The 18,166-nt window shown below is 37.1% G+C and overlaps 1 protein-coding gene across 1 annotated transcript in view; it reads right to left on the reverse strand.

The window, feature by feature from the left end:
* LOC149455903 (complement factor H-like) overlaps window positions 1-18,166 on the reverse strand; it is a 746,405-nt gene that overhangs the window by 108,331 nt on the left and 619,908 nt on the right. The window contains exon 16 of the mRNA XM_089685749.1: window positions 17,815-17,994. Coding sequence (XP_089541875.1) covers window positions 17,815-17,994 — 180 coding nt within the window. The remainder of the gene's footprint in view (window positions 1-17,814; window positions 17,995-18,166) is intronic.

Raw genomic sequence — 18,166 nt, forward strand, 5'->3', positions numbered from 1 at the left:
TGGTATGACAGCTGCTCTAGCGCCTCCTCCAACAGCTGTTTTGGCATTTATTTGTGCACCATAGCAATTTTACATGCGGCTCCATTGTGTATATAACATTCGCAAATATATGTTTGCAGTTCTACTGTGGATTTGGCATTGCAGCTCTGCTGTGCATAGGACATTGGCGATTATATTTTTGCCAGTAAAGGCCCAAAGTCAACATAAATTGGGGGCCCAATTTATTACGGTTAAGAGCAATGTAGAAAAAGAATAGCTAGCTGCACATTGAACACGACCTATTCATTGGTACATAACATGGTCTTGTGGTGCAATAGGGGGCTTTTGGTTTGTTAGTTTGGACATATTTGCATATGTGCACTCTAACAAGGAAGATTTGGGCATATTATATAGCTAGCAACAGTAAGTGTTAGGGGTGCTAGTACATTTATTTATTTATGGTACTTATATAGCACGTCAATTTACACAGCTCTTTACATATATACAGTGGGGATCGAAAGTTTGGGCACCCCAGCTAAAAATTTGTATTAATGTGCATAAAGAAGCCAAGGAAAGATGGAAAAATCTCTAAAAGGCATCAAATTACAGATTAGACATTCTTATAATATGTCAACAAAAGTTAGATTTTATTTCCATTATTTATACTTGCAATATAACAGAAAACAAAAAAATGGTGTCTGCAAATGTTTGGGCACCCTGCATAATTTATAGCATGCACTGCCCCCTTTGCAAAGCTGAGACCTGCCAGTGTCATGGATTGTTCTCAATCATCGTCTGGGAAGACCAGGTGATGTCAATCTCAAAGGTTTTAAATGCCCAGACTCATCTGACCTTGCCCCAACAATCAGCACCATGGGTTCTTCTAAGCAGTTGTCTAGAAAACTGAAACTGAAAATAGTTGATGCTCACAAAGAGAAGGCTATAAGAAGATAGCAAAGCGTTTTCAGATGTCAATATCCTCTGTTCGGAATGTAATTAAGAAATGGCAGTCATCAGTAACAGTGGAAGCTAAAGCAAGATCTGGAAGACCAAGAAAAATATCAGACAGAACAGCTCGCAGGATTGTGAGAAAATCAATTCAAAACCCACGTTTGACTGCACGATCCCTCCAGAAAGATCTGGCAGACACTGGAGTTGTGGTACACTATTCCACTATAAAGAGATACTAGCACAAATATGGTCTTCATGGAAGAGTCATCAGAAGAAAACCTCTTCTACGTCCTCACCACAAAAAATCATCGTTTGAACTTTACAAATGAACATATAGACAAGCCTGATGCATTTTGGAAACAAGTTCTGTGGACAGATGAGGTTAAAATTGAACTTTTTGGCCAGAATGAGCAAAGGTACGTTTGGAGAAGAAGGGGCACAGAATTTAATGAAAAGAACCTCTGTCCAACTGTTAAGCATGGGGTTGGATCAATCATGCTTTGGGGTTGTGTTGCAGCCAGTGGCACAGGGAACATCTCACGAGTAGAAGGAAAAATGGATTCAATAAAATTTCAGCAAATTTTGGATGGTAACTTGATGCCATCTGTGAAAAAGCTGAAGTTAAAGGGAGGATGGCTTCTACAAATGGATAATGATCCTAAACACACCTCGAAATCCACGGGGGATTACATCAAGAGGCGTAAACTGAAGGTTTTGCCATGGCCTTCACAATCTCCTGACCTCAACATCATTGAAAATCTATGGATAGACCTTAAAAGAGCAGTGCGTGACAGACAGCCCAGAAATCTCAAAGAACTGGAAGACTTTTGTAAGGAAGAATGGGCAAAGATACCTCAAACAAGAATTGAAAGACTCTTGGCTGGCTACAAAAAGCGTTTACAAGCTGTGATACTTGCCAAAGGGGGCAGTACAAGATATTAACTCTGCAGGGTGCCCAAACTTTTGCAGATGCCATTTTTTGTTTTCTGTTATTTTGAAAGTGTAAATGATGGAAATAAAATCTAACTTTTGTTGACATATTATAAGAATGTCTAATCTGTAATTTGATGCCTTTTGGAGATTTTTCCATCTTTCCTTGACTTTATGCACATTAATACAAATTTTTAGCTGGGGTGCCCAAACTTTCGATCCCCACTGTATGTTGTAAATTCACATCAGTCCCTAACCCTCAAGGGGCGTACAATCTAAGCTCCCTAACTTACATTCATACATATACTAGGGCCAATTTTGACAGTATCCAATTAATCTACCAGCATGTCTTTAGAGTGTGGAAGCAAACCAGAGTACCCAGAGGAAACACACACAGGCACAGGGAGAACATGCAAACTCCAGGTCGGAGGTGCCATGGCTGGGATTCGAATCAACGACCGTAGTACTGGCACGCGGAAATGCTAACTATTTAGCCACTGTGCTACATTCGACTAAAACATGAAATAATCCCCCAAAAATACATAGTCCAAATGTTTATTGCTCAAATACACATTCTATATTTATTTGGACAGCAACAACAAGTAGGTACATTCAATTTCTTGGTGAAGAAAAAAACAAAACAAAACACAGGATTGATGTTGCTAAAATAGAACGGTCCTGCTCATAAGAGCTTACAATCTAAAAGATTATACTGTACTTCTAATGAACTGTGCTTTCACAGGGTACAGCAGGAAACAGTTAATATGAATCACTTAAGCTTATCCACAAAACAAGCTGCAGATCAAAATATAATTATAAAAATACATACATGCCAAAATAAAACACCTCCCACCTCCCCAAATCCCCCACACATACGTTTCTCATCAGGTTTGTCTGAAAACTGCATTTCAGTCTAAATAAAGCAAACTTGGAAGAGCAGAGCAATTGACATGTTAGGATTACAATGCAAAGATAATAAACACACAATCATTGTACAAGAACACACACACACCTTACAAGGAAGAACATGCGAAACATTTACAGCCCACATCAAAACACACAGTGTGGCCTGGGGCAACCATATCTCTTCCTCCCCAAACCACCACAGGCAAGGACTTGCAGAAAATAATGTGGCCTGTACAAGGAGAAAATCACCCACTACTGCAACTCTTTATATAAGGTAGGCCACACCCACCACTGTCATTCATTTGGTCAGAGAAAGTATTTGCACCTGATTAATTCTCTTCCCACCTGTGTTAACCCTTGGTATACAGGCTCCACAAATCAGAGTCAGAAAGAAAGCCACAGTGAAGTGTACCTGTGCAGCATACAACAGAACATTGAACAGGGATGTGAAAGGGAACCCTATTGACAATATTTCTTGGCATTATGGGCACAATTCACTCCAGATTATCGCATGAGTTAAGGCAGTCACATGAGCACATCTCGCATGCAGTGCTGAAAATGTCAATTCACTTTTGCTAGTATGCGGCATTTCCCATAAATTGGAAAAACCCTCAGGAAATCAAACATAAAAAGGCCTTACACCCCGGTCACATCAAAGCCGATTTAGAAATTGTGCGACGTACAGTGAAGATGCCAATTTCCTTGCGATTTGCAAGACATCTGCCACAAAAGTAGTACATGTACTACTTTAGAAATCAGTGTCGGAAACACACCCATGTGACTGCTCTAATAGCAGACAATAGGGTGCGACTTGGCATACAATTTGCAAGTCGCATGTCATGCAAATCGCATGCCAAGTGTGCACTCAATGTGACCGCTATTAGAGCATTCATATTGGTGTGGTTCAAATTTGGTTGGAGCCCCAACAATTTCTAAAGTAATGAATAAACTACCTTTCATGCGATTTGCAGAGAGATCTGTGTCAGATGTGTTGCAAATCGCACTTTAAATCAGCATGTCCCCCAACTTTGAAATCATGTGACTTCACTGTAAGTCACATGATGTGACCATAGTGTAAGTCGCACCACTTTTAAATCCTCTTTGATGTGACCGGGGTGGCCACCAGTCACATCGGGTGCAATTTGGCATGCGATTTGCATGCTAGGCGACTTTCAAATCGTGGGCCAAGTCACACCCTCTTGTTCACTATAGGCTCCATTCACATTCAATCTGATTTTGAAATTATGCAACCAGGGGCGGACTGCAAACTCATGGGGCCCCCAGGCAATAGGGGATCATGGGGCCCCTGTGTCCTTTCCCACACCCAAAAAAGCCTAAAAAACACAATTGAAAATACAATAACTCATTGGTAAATCTACAGAAAATACAGTGAAATTGCCAACAAAAAGCACAATTTTAAATCGCATCAAGTGTGAACCAAGCAGGTAATTCAACAAAGGAAATAAATCTTGGAGCGCAAACCAGCATTATCAAATCAATCAGTAGTCCAGGCCCTTATCTCATCCCATCGCTTGACATTCACATAAGGTGCAACTTTAAAGGTGTTTGAACAGACAAGGCCTCATTCTAATTCACATTCAGAAAGCAAAGATGCTGCCACCAGCATATCTATGTTAGGGTAGTCACACGGAGATCATGCAAATTCATTGCCGTGGTTGGGATTCAAACTGACCACCCTAACGTTGTGAGGCAGCAGTGCTAACCACTAATCCACGGAGCTGTTGAACACTAACCCTGCCTGTATTTCTGTGGTGTGAATCAACCCTAAGTCCCTGGGCAAGGTCAGTGTAACTAGCCAGATATCTCCATTGTGATAGAAATGTTGTGCTATGTTGCCAATTCAGATGTATGTTGGTTCTATGTATCCCAATACAAAGGATTGCAATACTAATACAGGCATACCGCGGTTTACCATTGCCTCGGTTAATGTAATTTTCGGTTTACGAATGAAAATCCATTGAAAATAATGCCTCGGTTTACACAATTGTTAATAATTTTTTCCGCAATACAAAGTGTATGTCAGCGCTGATTTTTAAATGCCAAGCTTTTTTTTTTCTTCACTATAGTTCACAAGCTGAGATGTCACTTCACCCAAAGTTACAGAAAACTTTGTATCTTTTAATAAACTCAAAGTAAACATTGTTTCCTTTAGGGATATAAATTCTAAGAAATCTTTCTCTTTTAGCTAAGGAAAGTGACAGCTGAATTTCTGAGCTATAGTGAAGAAAAAAAAAGGGAGAATTACATTTAAAAACCAGCACCATAATAAAAAACGGCATGGGGTCCCCCCTCCCATCCACACCAAGCACTTCGGGTCTGGCATGGATATTAAGGGGTAACTCCACGCCGAAATTTAAAAAAAAAATGGCATGGGGTCCCCCACAAAATCCATACCAGATCCTTATCCGAGCATGCAGCCTGGCAGGTCAGGAAAGGGGGGGGGGAACGAGCAAGCGCCCCCCCCCTCCTGAACCATACCAGGCCAGATGCCCTAAACATGGCTGGGGTGCTTTGGGGCAGGGGGGCTTATCAGAATAATTTTGGCGTGGAGGTACCCCTTAATAAATACCAGATCCGAAGGGCTTGGTATGGATGGGAGGGGGACCCCACGCCGGTTTTTTATTTATTTAATTTAAGGAAATTATTTTACATTCAGCTGTCAGAGGGGAACCCCGCTGACAGCTGAAACATTAACACATGGTTGTTGCTCCTAAAATCCCGCATGAGTTATTTTATCAACTCATGTGGCGTTTTAGTAGTGAAAAACAATGCAGCGTTCATGTTTCAGCAGTCAACGGAGTTCCCCACTGACAGCTAAATGTAAAAGCATTGCAGGGAATTACAAAAAAAATTTAAAAAAAAGGGCGTGGGGTCACCCCCTCCCATCCACACCAAGCCCTTCGGGTCTGGTATGGATATTAAGGGGTAACTCCATGCTGAAATTAAAGAAAAAACAGCATGGGGTTCCCCCCAAAATCCATAGCCCGGCAGGTCAGGAAAGGGGGGGGGGGCGAGCAAGCGCCCCCCCGAACCATAGCAGGCCACATGCCCATAACATGGGGGGGTGCTTTGGGACAGGGGGGGCTCTCCCCCCAAAGCACCTTGTCCCCATGTTGATGGGGACAAGGGCCTCTTCCCCACAACCCTGGCCGGTGGTTGTGGGGGTCTGCGAGTGGGGGGCTTATCAGAATCTGGAAGCCCCCTTTAACAAGGGGGCCCCCAGATCCCACCCCCCCTACGTGAATGAGTATGCGGTACCGCTACTAACTCACAAAAAAAGCAAAAGTGTAGTGTAAAAAACACAGTACAGGGTCTTTAACAATAATATTAATAATAAATCACTCTACCCAAAATAACCCGTGTCAGCACACTTCACCCCTACCCTTAGAGGTGTACACCATATAAATAATATGCTTAGTGATAATAATAAATAATATTCTAATACCCCCAAAATTACAACCATAAAGTCCTGTATCCACAAATCCAAAAATTAAAGTCCCCTTCAAACAAAAATTATGTCCAAAAATATTGTCCAAAAATAGTGATAGATTCTTCAGAGTTTTGTGTGAACTTGATTTTACCTCAAAAAAACAGAAATAAAAACCACATAGTGCATTATCCTTAATATATAAATATCATATAACTCATCCAGTGATAATTCACCGAAGTGAAAAACGTGTAAACAGCAAAGATGTGCCAATACACTATTTATAGTGAAAAACTGTGTAGGTGAATCACTCTTTATAGTGCTTATGCCACACACCTAAATCACATCTACTGCAGTAAGGAGTGGATACCCTTACCAATGTGTTTATCATTAAAGGCTTTAGATAAACATCCCCAAGTAGGTTGTATGATGGGACGAGTAAACGAATAATATTCTGCCAGTATCCTCACTTTCACCTCCTCATAATTCAATGTGGATCCATCCACACTATTTCCTCAGACCATTTTCATCACAACCGCCATCCCGATAACGATATATATATACACACATAAAGAAGTATATAGTGTAATACCGCCACACATTCGAATCACAAATTTTATTGGTGCTGCTTACAATATCAAATCTTTCTCATCGCATGTTTAAAAGTATGAAAAACCTGCATGCCGTACGTCCAGGAGAGTCCAAACCGCTATCCACAGTCTTACTTCCACTCTCTGCAATGGCCGCCGCTCCACTTCCGGTTTCTCGTTTGCGTCTGACGTCACCTCCCTCTGATGCGTTTCGTCATTGGACGTAATCATAAAGGGTGTGGTTATCAGACACGGACGCTTCTTTATACTCCTCCTCTCATCATGGTGAAACCGCAATCTCCATTCCTTGAAAGGGCACCGCTCTGCCTTTGACGGAAACTTAAAGCTACATCCTATACTGACATGGATAGCAAATATTGCCGGCACAGAATCCGTCTTCAGGAACAGCATTGATCAAAAAAGCCGCGGATCACCGCCCACCATGAATATAAAATTAAATAAGCTACAACCCTCCAATATAATCATAAACAATAAAATACCTACATAATATATAAATAATGTGCAATTACTATTTATAGCACTCGCATATCAATAAAGGTAGCCAAATTATCTTGGATATAATTAAAATTATTAAATCTATCTATTTATATACTCCAGAGATAAATATATATCGAGCTAACCCCAACATATATCATATAATTTATATACACATATAAATAAAACGCCAACCCTTTATATTATAAATTGAACATCAATACTCTAAAATTGAGAGCCACACTCAGTATGTTTCTCATATATTGCCCTCTCCTATTCAATATATATTCTTTAAAATAAATAAAACTATTAAATAATCCCTTGACATACTATCTTAATACCCTCATATAGGGTCCACAATAATCTATTGATATTATTTATCTTACATATATAATTATACTATATCATTATTGTATATACGATTCAGGATATAACATCCCCAATCATATAGTAAGAAAGGTTTGTCATAAATACATAAAAATATTTAAAATATATTTAAATTAACCATATTCTAAAATAAACATTTATATTATTTTCTAAAACTTTCTCCTATATCCATCCTCAACGGATCAACCCATAATATTCTGCACATATCCATCTTTTGTATTATGATAAACTTATGTTTGCAGCATAAAACTACACCTTTTAGGTTAAAAATTGGAAACAAAGCAATTTAAATCTAAATCTACATTTAAACCTCCTGGTTTCATCGTTCTCAACTCATAAATCCAGTAGGTTTCATTCTTGGATATGGTTTTGATTTTATCACCCCCCCTCCAGTGCGCCTCTATTCTATCGATTCCGCAGAATTTTACGCCACTAGGGTCACAGTTATGATGGTCTCTGAAATGCCTCGATAGACAATGGTCTTTTTTCCCTTTTAAAATATTTGTAACATGTTCACTTAGTCTTTTTTGTAAGGGTCTTGAGGTCCTCCCCACATACTGTAACTTACACGGGCATTCCAGTAAATATGTTACAAAGGGGGTAGTGCAAGTGATAAAATTCTTCATGTTGTATGTCCTTCCAGTTTTATTAGATGTAAAATTAGAAATCACTCTCATATTCGTATTCGTTATTGTGCATATTCTACATTTTCTACAGGGGTAAAAGCCCTTAAAATCAAACATATGTTCCTTCTTTTTCTTTGGAGGAGAGATAACACTTTTAACTATAACATCTCTCAAATTCTTAGTCCTTCTATAAATGAACGAGGGCTTTTTTGGGATTAATGGACCTAAAATAGTATCTTTACTTAATATTGGCCAATGTTTAAAAACAATTTTTTCAATATCTTTATATTGGTTATTATAACCAGAAATAAACGCATATTCTATCTTATTCCTATTACCAGGATTCTTTTTAGATGGAACTTTTACAACCTTCTTATCTCCTAGATAGCCCTTACTCACTTCATACCTAGTCCTTTCTAGTACCTCGGGGTCATACCCCTTCTCAATGAATCTATTTTTAATAATATCTGTTTGTTCAACATATTCCTTTAATCTAGTACAGTTTCTAAAAATTCTTCGAAACTGTCCTTTGGGTATCCCATTGATCCAGGAAGGATGGTGACAGCTATTGGTAGGTATATATCCGTTCCTGTCTGTTTTTTTAAAATAAGTTTTAGTAAAAATAACTTTATCCTCAATAAAAATATTAAGATCTAGAAAATTTACAGAGCACCTATTCATACTAAAGGTAAAACCTAAACCATGCTCATTATTTTCCAGAACAGAGATAAACGCCTTTAGAGATTCCATTGGTCCATCCCAAATTACAAGAATATCGTCGATATACCTTTTCCACATAATTAAACCCTCCCATTTTCTATTAAAAATAACCTTCTCCTCCCATCTACTTAGAAACACATTTGCTAGACTGGGCGCAAATTTTGCGCCCATTGCTACCCCTTTCTTCTGCACATAAAATTGTCCACCATACCAAAAGTAGTTTTTTCCCATGCAAAACTCTAGTAGAGACACAATAAAATTCCTTTGTTTCCTACATAGGTCAGTAAAATTCCTTAGACTCCATTTAACTGCTTTAATACCATCCTCATGTTTGATGCTGGTATACAAAGAATTAACATCTATTGTAACTAGAATGGTGTTATCAGAAACTTTCCTATATTCCACCAAATCTATAACATCCTGTCCATCCTTCAAATACGATGGCATTACTTTAACTATGGGCTGCAAATAGAAATCAATATACTCCCCAGTTCTCGCATGTATGGAGTCAATACCGTTTATAATCGGTCTTCCAGGGGGATTTATTAAACTTTTGTGTATCTTAGGTAGATAATATATTATAGGCATTTTACAATGGGAAGGAATTAAATATCTTGCCTCTTTTTCATTCAGAATTCCTTCCTTTTGCGCTCTGTTAACTAGTACTTGGAGTAATTTTTTGTATTTAGTCACTGGGTTACTCTTAATTTTCATATATGTGTCTGAATCATTTAGAATATTATCCATAACATGTTCGTAAGCCGATCTATCCAGAATCACCACCCCTCCCCCCTTATCGGCTGGTCTGATCACCACATTATTTGCCTTCTTTAAAGAATTTAGACCCTCCTGAAATTCAATACTCTCTTTAACTTTCTTGATTTCTATATCTCTTAGTTCTTCAGTTACCATCTGTTTAAAAACTTCAACAAAATGATTTCTATTATTGATTGGGTTAAAAACCGAATTGTTCCTCAATCCGCTGTGTACATATTGATTTACAATATCTGGACTAGATCTAACAACAGAAGATCCTTGTCCAGGTAACGATAAAAAATATTTTTTGATGTTCAATTTCCTAATATATCTATTCAAATTAATGTACGTCTCAAACTTATTCAAACTCCTTTTAGGGGCAAATTTTAATCCTTTGTCTAAAACCTGGGTCTGATTATGTGTTAAAGGGATGGAACTAAGGTTATAAATACCTTCCCCTACACATCTTTCCTTTTTCTCTTGTTGTCTGTATTTAGTTCCATCCCTTGAGTTATCTTGTTTTCTCCCTGATTTCCTTGCTCTTCCCCTCTTGGTTGGGGTGGCCTTTCCTGTTCTCCCCTGTATTGGTTTTGGTAATAATAGGGTGGATCCCTCATCATCCCTCGACCCCATCCTTGTTGATAATATGGGTTTCTTGGTGGGGGTCCTGGTGGTCTTCCCCTGAAATTCCTCTGAAAAAAATTATTATTGTTCCTGTATCCTCTAGGGCTTCCATTGAAGCCCCTAGGGTTGTGCCACCCTTCTAGAGGCTGGAAACTGTTATACACTGGAACATTATAATTATTTTTGAACGGACTACCATAACAGTCCTCATCCCTTCTCCATGAAGATTTTTGTTGGGTTGTTTGTATAGGTCTAGCATTCTCTTTCTTCTTGCTTACCACTTTTTTTGTAAGTGCACCGGTAGACTGTATACTCCCTTTTACAGGAGAATTATTAGGTGTGGTATTATTGGATTGGCATTGATTAGCAATGACACTCTGCCATTTATAAATGTTATTGGTCTGGTAATCTCCCATATCTCTCATATATTTTCTATGTTTTTTCTTTTTTATTTCCATATCCTTTTTATTTAATTGATCCTGTAATTTTTTATTTGCATCATCAAATTCCCTTTTCCCTTTGAATACTTCTATTTTACTCTGTAATTCTGATAGCCTTGATTCTACTGTAATTAACTTTCTCCTTTTTCTATCCAGTAGCATACCCACTAATTGTCTTTCACAAGTGTGGAAAAACTTCTTCCATTCCAAATTTGAATCCTCATCCATTAACCCATCATTGGGGCCTAAATCCCATCTCAGCCTTCTAGGGATAATGTCATCTGTAAGGTATTTTTCCAAAGTGACAATATCCCACCATAATTGAATTTTCTTCTCCATCGTGAATCCTATTTTTTTAGAAATAACTTCTAAATCATCATCAAAAACTATTTGTGCAGTGGAAAAAACCTCATCTAAATTAACTTGTCTATTATTCAAAAAATTAAAAACCTCCATATCCCCTAGTGAAAAACTTACACTCCCTAGTGTAATACAATAATATTAATAATAAATCACTCTACCCAAAATAACCCGTGTCAGCACACTTCACCCCTACCCTTAGAGGTGTACACCATATAAATAATATGCTTAGTGATAATAATAAATAATAAATAATATTCTAATACCCCCAAAATTACAACCATAAAGTCCTGTATCCACAAATCCAAAAATTAAAGTCCCCTTCAAACAAAAATTATGTCCAAAAATATTGTCCAAAAATAGTGATAGATTCTTCAGAGTTTTGTGTGAACTTGATTTTACCTCAAAAAAACAGAAATAAAAACCACATAGTGCATTATCCTTAATATATAAATATCATATAACTCATCCAGTGATAATTCACCAAAGTGAAAAACGTGTAAACAGCAAAGATGTGCCAATACACTATTTATAGTGAAAAACTGTGTAGGTGAATCACTCTTTATAGTGCTTATGCCACACACCTAAATCACATCTACTGCAGTAAGGAGTGGATACCCTTACCAATGTGTTTATCATTAAAGGCTTTAGATAAACATCCCCAAGTAGGTTGTATGATGGGACGAGTAAACGAATAATATTCTGCCAGTATCCTCACTTTCACCTCCTCATAATTCAATGTGGATCCATCCACACTATTTCCTCAGACCATTTTCATCACAACCGCCATCCCGATAACGATATATATATACACACATAAAGAAGTATATAGTGTAATACCGCCACACATTCGAATCACAAATTTTATTGGTGCTGCTTACAATATCAAATCTTTCTCATCGCATGTTTAAAAGTATGAAAAACCTGCATGCCGTACGTCCAGGAGAGTCCAAACCGCTATCCACAGTCTTACTTCCACTCTCTGCAATGGCCGCCGCTCCACTTCCGGTTTCTCGTTTGCGTCTGACGTCACCTCCCTCTGACGCGTTTCGTCATTGGACGTAATCATAAAGGGTGTGGTTATCAGACACGGACGCTTCTTTATACTCCTCCTCTCATCATGGTGAAACCGCAATCTCCATTCCTTGAAAGGGCACCGCTCTGCCTTTGACGGAAACTTAAAGCTACATCCTATACTGACATGGATAGCAAATATTGCCGGCACAGAATCCATCTTCAGGAACAGCATTGATCAAAAAAGCCGCGGATCACCGCCCACCATGAATATAAAATTAAATAAGCTACAACCCTCCAATATAATCATAAACAATAAAATACCTACATAATATATAAATAATGTGCAATTACTATTTATAGCACTCGCATATCAATAAAGGTAGCCAAATTATCTTGGATATAATTAAAATTAAAATTATTAAATCTATCTATTTATATACTCCAGAGATAAATATATATCGAGCTAACCCCAACATATATCATATAATTTATATACACATATAAATAAAACGCCAACCCTTTATATTATAAATTGAACATCAATACTCTAAAATTGAGAGCCACACTCAGTATGTTTCTCATATATTGCCCTCTCCTATTCAATATATATTCTTTAAAATAAATAAAACTATTAAATAATCCCTTGACATACTATCTTAATACCCTCATATAGGGTCCACAATAATCTATTGATATTATTTATCTTACATATATAATTATACTATATCATTATTGTATATACGATTCAGGATATAACATCCCCAATCATATAGTAAGAAAGGTTTGTCATAAATACATAAAAATATTTAAAATATATTTAAATTAACCATATTCTAAAATAAACATTTATATTATTTTCTAAAACTTTCTCCTATATCCATCCTCAACGGATCAACCCATAATATTCTGCACATATCCATCTTTTGTATTATGATAAACTTATGTTTGCAGCATAAAACTACACCTTTTAGGTTAAAAATTGGAAACAAAGCAATTTAAATCTAAATCTACATTTAAACCTCCTGGTTTCATCGTTCTCAACTCATAAATCCAGTAGGTTTCATTCTTGGATATGGTTTTGATTTTATCACCCCCCCTCCAGTGCGCCTCTATTCTATCGATTCCGCAGAATTTTACGCCACTAGGGTCACAGTTATGATGGTCTCTGAAATGCCTCGATAGACAATGGTCTTTTTTCCCTTTTAAAATATTTGTAACATGTTCACTTAGTCTTTTTTGTAAGGGTCTTGAGGTCCTCCCCACATACTGTAACTTACACGGGCATTCCAGTAAATATGTTACAAAGGGGGTAGTGCAAGTGATAAAATTCTTCATGTTGTATGTCCTTCCAGTTTTATTAGATGTAAAATTAGAAATCACTCTCATATTCGTATTCGTTATTGTGCATATTCTACATTTTCTACAGGGGTAAAAGCCCTTAAAATCAAACATATGTTCCTTCTTTTTCTTTGGAGGAGAGATAACACTTTTAACTATAACATCTCTCAAATTCTTAGTCCTTCTATAAATGAACGAGGGCTTTTTTGGGATTAATGGACCTAAAATAGTATCTTTACTTAATATTGGCCAATGTTTAAAAACAATTTTTTCAATATCTTTATATTGGTTATTATAACCAGAAATAAACGCATATTCTATCTTATTCCTATTACCAGGATTCTTTTTAGATGGAACTTTTACAACCTTCTTATCTCCTAGATAGCCCTTACTCACTTCATACCTAGTCCTTTCTAGTACCTCGGGGTCATACCCCTTCTCAATGAATCTATTTTTAATAATATCTGTTTGTTCAACATATTCCTTTAATCTAGTACAGTTTCTAAAAATTCTTCGAAACTGTCCTTTGGGTATCCCATTGATCCAGGAAGGATGGTGACAGCTATTGGTAGGTATATATCCGTTCCTGTCCGTGTAAGTTACAGTATGTGGGGAGGACCTCAAGACCCTTACAAAAAAGACTAAGTGAACATGTTACAAATATTTTAAAAGGGAAAAAAGACCATTGTCTATCGAGGCATTTCAGAGACCATCATAACTGTGACCCTAGTGGCGTAAAATTCTGCGGAATCGATAGAATAGAGGCGCACTGGAGGGGGGGTGATAAAATCAAAACCATATCCAAGAATGAAACCTACTGGATTTATGAGTTGAGAACGATGAAACCAGGAGGTTTAAATGTAGATTTAGATTTAAATTGCTTTGTTTCCAATTTTTAACCTAAAAGGTGTAGTTTTATGCTGCAAACATAAGTTTATCATAATACAAAAGATGGATATGTGCAGAATATTATGGGTTGATCCGTTGAGGATGGATATAGGAGAAAGTTTTAGAAAATAATATAAATGTTTATTTTAGAATATGGTTAATTTAAATATATTTTAAATATTTTTATGTATTTATGACAAACCTTTCTTACTATATGATTGGGGATGTTATATCCTGAATCGTATATACAATAATGATATAGTATAATTATATATGTAAGATAAATAATATCAATAGATTATTGTGGACCCTATATGAGGGTATTAAGATAGTATGTCAAGGGATTATTTAATAGTTTTATTTATTTTAAAGAATATATATTGAATAGGAGAGGGCAATATATGAGAAACATACTGAGTGTGGCTCTCAATTTTAGAGTATTGATGTTCAATTTATAATATAAAGGGTTGGCGTTTTATTTATATGTGTATATAAATTATATGATATATGTTGGGGTTAGCTCGATATATATTTATCTCTGGAGTATATAAATAGATAGATTTAATAATTTTAATTTTAATTATATCCAAGATAATTTGGCTACCTTTATTGATATGCGAGTGCTATAAATAGTAATTGCACATTATTTATATATTATGTAGGTATTTTATTGTTTATGATTATATTGGAGGGTTGTAGCTTATTTAATTTTATATTCATGGTGGGCGGTGATCCGCGGCTTTTTTGATCAATGCTGTTCCTGAAGACGGATTCTGTGCCGGCAATATTTGCTATCCATGTCAGTATAGGATGTAGCTTTAAGTTTCCGTCAAAGGCAGAGCGGTGCCCTTTCAAGGAATGGAGATTGCGGTTTCACCATGATGAGAGGAGGAGTATAAAGAAGCGTCCGTGTCTGATAACCACACCCTTTATGATTACGTCCAATGACGAAACGCGTCAGAGGGAGGTGACGTCAGACGCAAACGAGAAACCGGAAGTGGAGCGGCGGCCATTGCAGAGAGTGGAAGTAAGACTGTGGATAGCGGTTTGGACTCTCCTGGACGTACGGCATGCAGGTTTTTCATACTTTTAAACATGCGATGAGAAAGATTTGATATTGTAAGCAGCACCAATAAAATTTGTGATTCGAATGTGTGGCGGTATTACACTATATACTTCTTTATGTGTGTATATATATATCGTTATCGGGATGGCGGTTGTGATGAAAATGGTCTGAGGAAATAGTGTGGATGGATCCACATTGAATTATGAGGAGGTGAAAGTGAGGATACTGGCAGAATATTATTCGTTTACTCGTCCCATCATACAACCTACTTGGGGATGTTTATCTAAAGCCTTTAATGATAAACACATTGGTAAGGGTATCCACTCCTTACTGCAGTAGATGTGATTTAGGTGTGTGGCATAAGCACTATAAAGAGTGATTCACCTACACAGTTTTTCACTATAAATAGTGTATTGGCACATCTTTGCTGTTTACACGTTTTTCACTTTGGTGAATTATCACTGGATGAGTTATATGATATTTATATATTAAGGATAATGCACTATGTGGTTTTTATTTCTGTTTTTTTGAGGTAAAATCAAGTTCACACAAAACTCTGAAGAATCTATCACTATTTTTGGACAATATTTTTGGACATAATTTTTGTTTGAAGGGGACTTTAATTTTTGGATTTGTGGATACAGGACTTTATGGTTGTAATTTTGGGGGTATTAGAATATTATTTATTATTTATTATTATCACTAAGCATATTATTTATAGGGTCTTTAACAAGTCCTTTAATAAAACAATGTCCCCCGAAGTAGATCCAACATCAATCACGGTGTCACAGTGGCGACCTGAAAAAAGAAAAAAAAAATTCCGCTCTCGACGGAGGCTACCAGCCTTATACAGCAAGTCTTGCTGTCAGCTCTTAAATAGGTAAGGGGTGGGGCTAGCCGGGGACATCAAGCATGTGATTCCACCCCATGTGACATCAATGATGATGTCCCCGGCTGGCCCCGCCCCCTACCTATTTAAGAGCTGTCACCCTTGCTGACTGCATAAGGCTGGTAGCCTGTCGAGAGCGGAACTTTTTCTTTTTCTTTTTTCGGGTCACCGCCCTGACACCGTGATTGACGTTGGATCTACTTCGGGGGACATTGTTTTAATAAAGGACTTGTCAAAGACCCTGTACTGTGTTTTTTTACACTACACTTTTGCTTTTTCGGTGAATGAATAGCGGTACCGCATACTCATTCACGTGTGGGGTGGGGGATCTGGGGGCCCCTTGGGGGCTTCCAGATTCTGAAAAGCCCCACACTCGCAGACCACCACAACCACCGGCCAGGGTTGTGGGGAAGAGGCCCTTGTCCTCATCAACATGGGGACAAGGTGCTTTGGTGAGGGGGTGCCCCCCCTGCCCCAAAGCACCCCCCCATGTTGAGGGCATGTGGCCTGGTATGGGTTAGGAGGGAGGGTGCTTGCTCACCCCCCCCCCTTTCCTGACCTGCCGGGCTGCATGCTCGGATAAGGGTCTGGTATTGGATTTTGGGGGGAACCCCACGCTGTTTTTTCTTTAATTTCAGCGTGGAGTTACCCCTTTATATCCATACCAGACCCGAAGGGCTTGGTATGGACGGGAGGGGGGACCCCACGCAGTTTTTTTTTTTTTTTTTTTTTTTATTGCAGACCTTTATTTTTACATTTAGCTGTCAAAATAAATATTAAATAGACCTTCAAAATAAGTAAAATCATTACAGAAATAATTAAAAAGGAAAAGAAACAAAAATAGAATCAATAGAACTAAGGAAATCAAATTAGAATACATAAAGATATGCCTGGCTATAAATAGTGCTGTTTGTCTTAATTTTATTTATCACTTATCTTTATCACTTGTTCAAGTTATTCTAATACATTAATCTGGAAGTAATGTACTCTTTGTCATTAACAGTCTTTGATGGCTTCATCGGTCTTATTGTTTTAATATATTATTTTATATACTGTACTTTGTTAACTTCTGTACTTTTGTACTAATGTTAATTTTTGTACAATTCAATAAAAAAAATAAAATATACAGAATATATTGATAAATACACTAAAATAATTGAATACATGCTATCTTGTTATTAAGATTTGAGTTTTTATTTTGACTTTTATTTGTTATATAAATTATATCATGTAGTGTGGGTACCTTCAAATCTGCCTGATAATATCTTTCTTCTATATTGAAAACTTAAACTGATGTGCCATAGTAGATATGTAAAGATATTTAAACAACATCTCAATAAAGAAAAAAGCGATTCACTGGTCAAATGAGAATATGAATATATAAAAAAAAAAAAAAAAACTTACGTCCAGCAGAACATTTGGGGTATTTTATTTGTTTATTTTTACATGTTGCTTGCAGGCCATTTTCTGACACCATTCCTTCCTCACATTCAAATTCGATGGTCTGCCCATTTTCAATCTCAGTGGCTTTGTTGTAACGTATATTATTAAAAGTAATTTCTGTTTGTTGTAGAATACAGGAACCTAGAGAAATTCAATACAAAAAATGTTATAATTGTATGTTAAAAAATAGAAAGCATTAATCAATAATTTGATGATTTGATGATTATAAAGACACAGGTGTTTTAAGCCCAGACCTTGTCCTTACTGATTCCTAGTCAAGGTACAATCAGGCTGAAAAATTGGCACAATAAAT

The sequence above is a fragment of the Staurois parvus genome, unplaced genomic scaffold, assembly GCF_062004578.1.
Source record: "Staurois parvus isolate SC_StPar_1 unplaced genomic scaffold, SC_StPar_1.0 ptg000384l, whole genome shotgun sequence".
Taxonomy (NCBI): Eukaryota; Metazoa; Chordata; class Amphibia; order Anura; family Ranidae; genus Staurois; species Staurois parvus.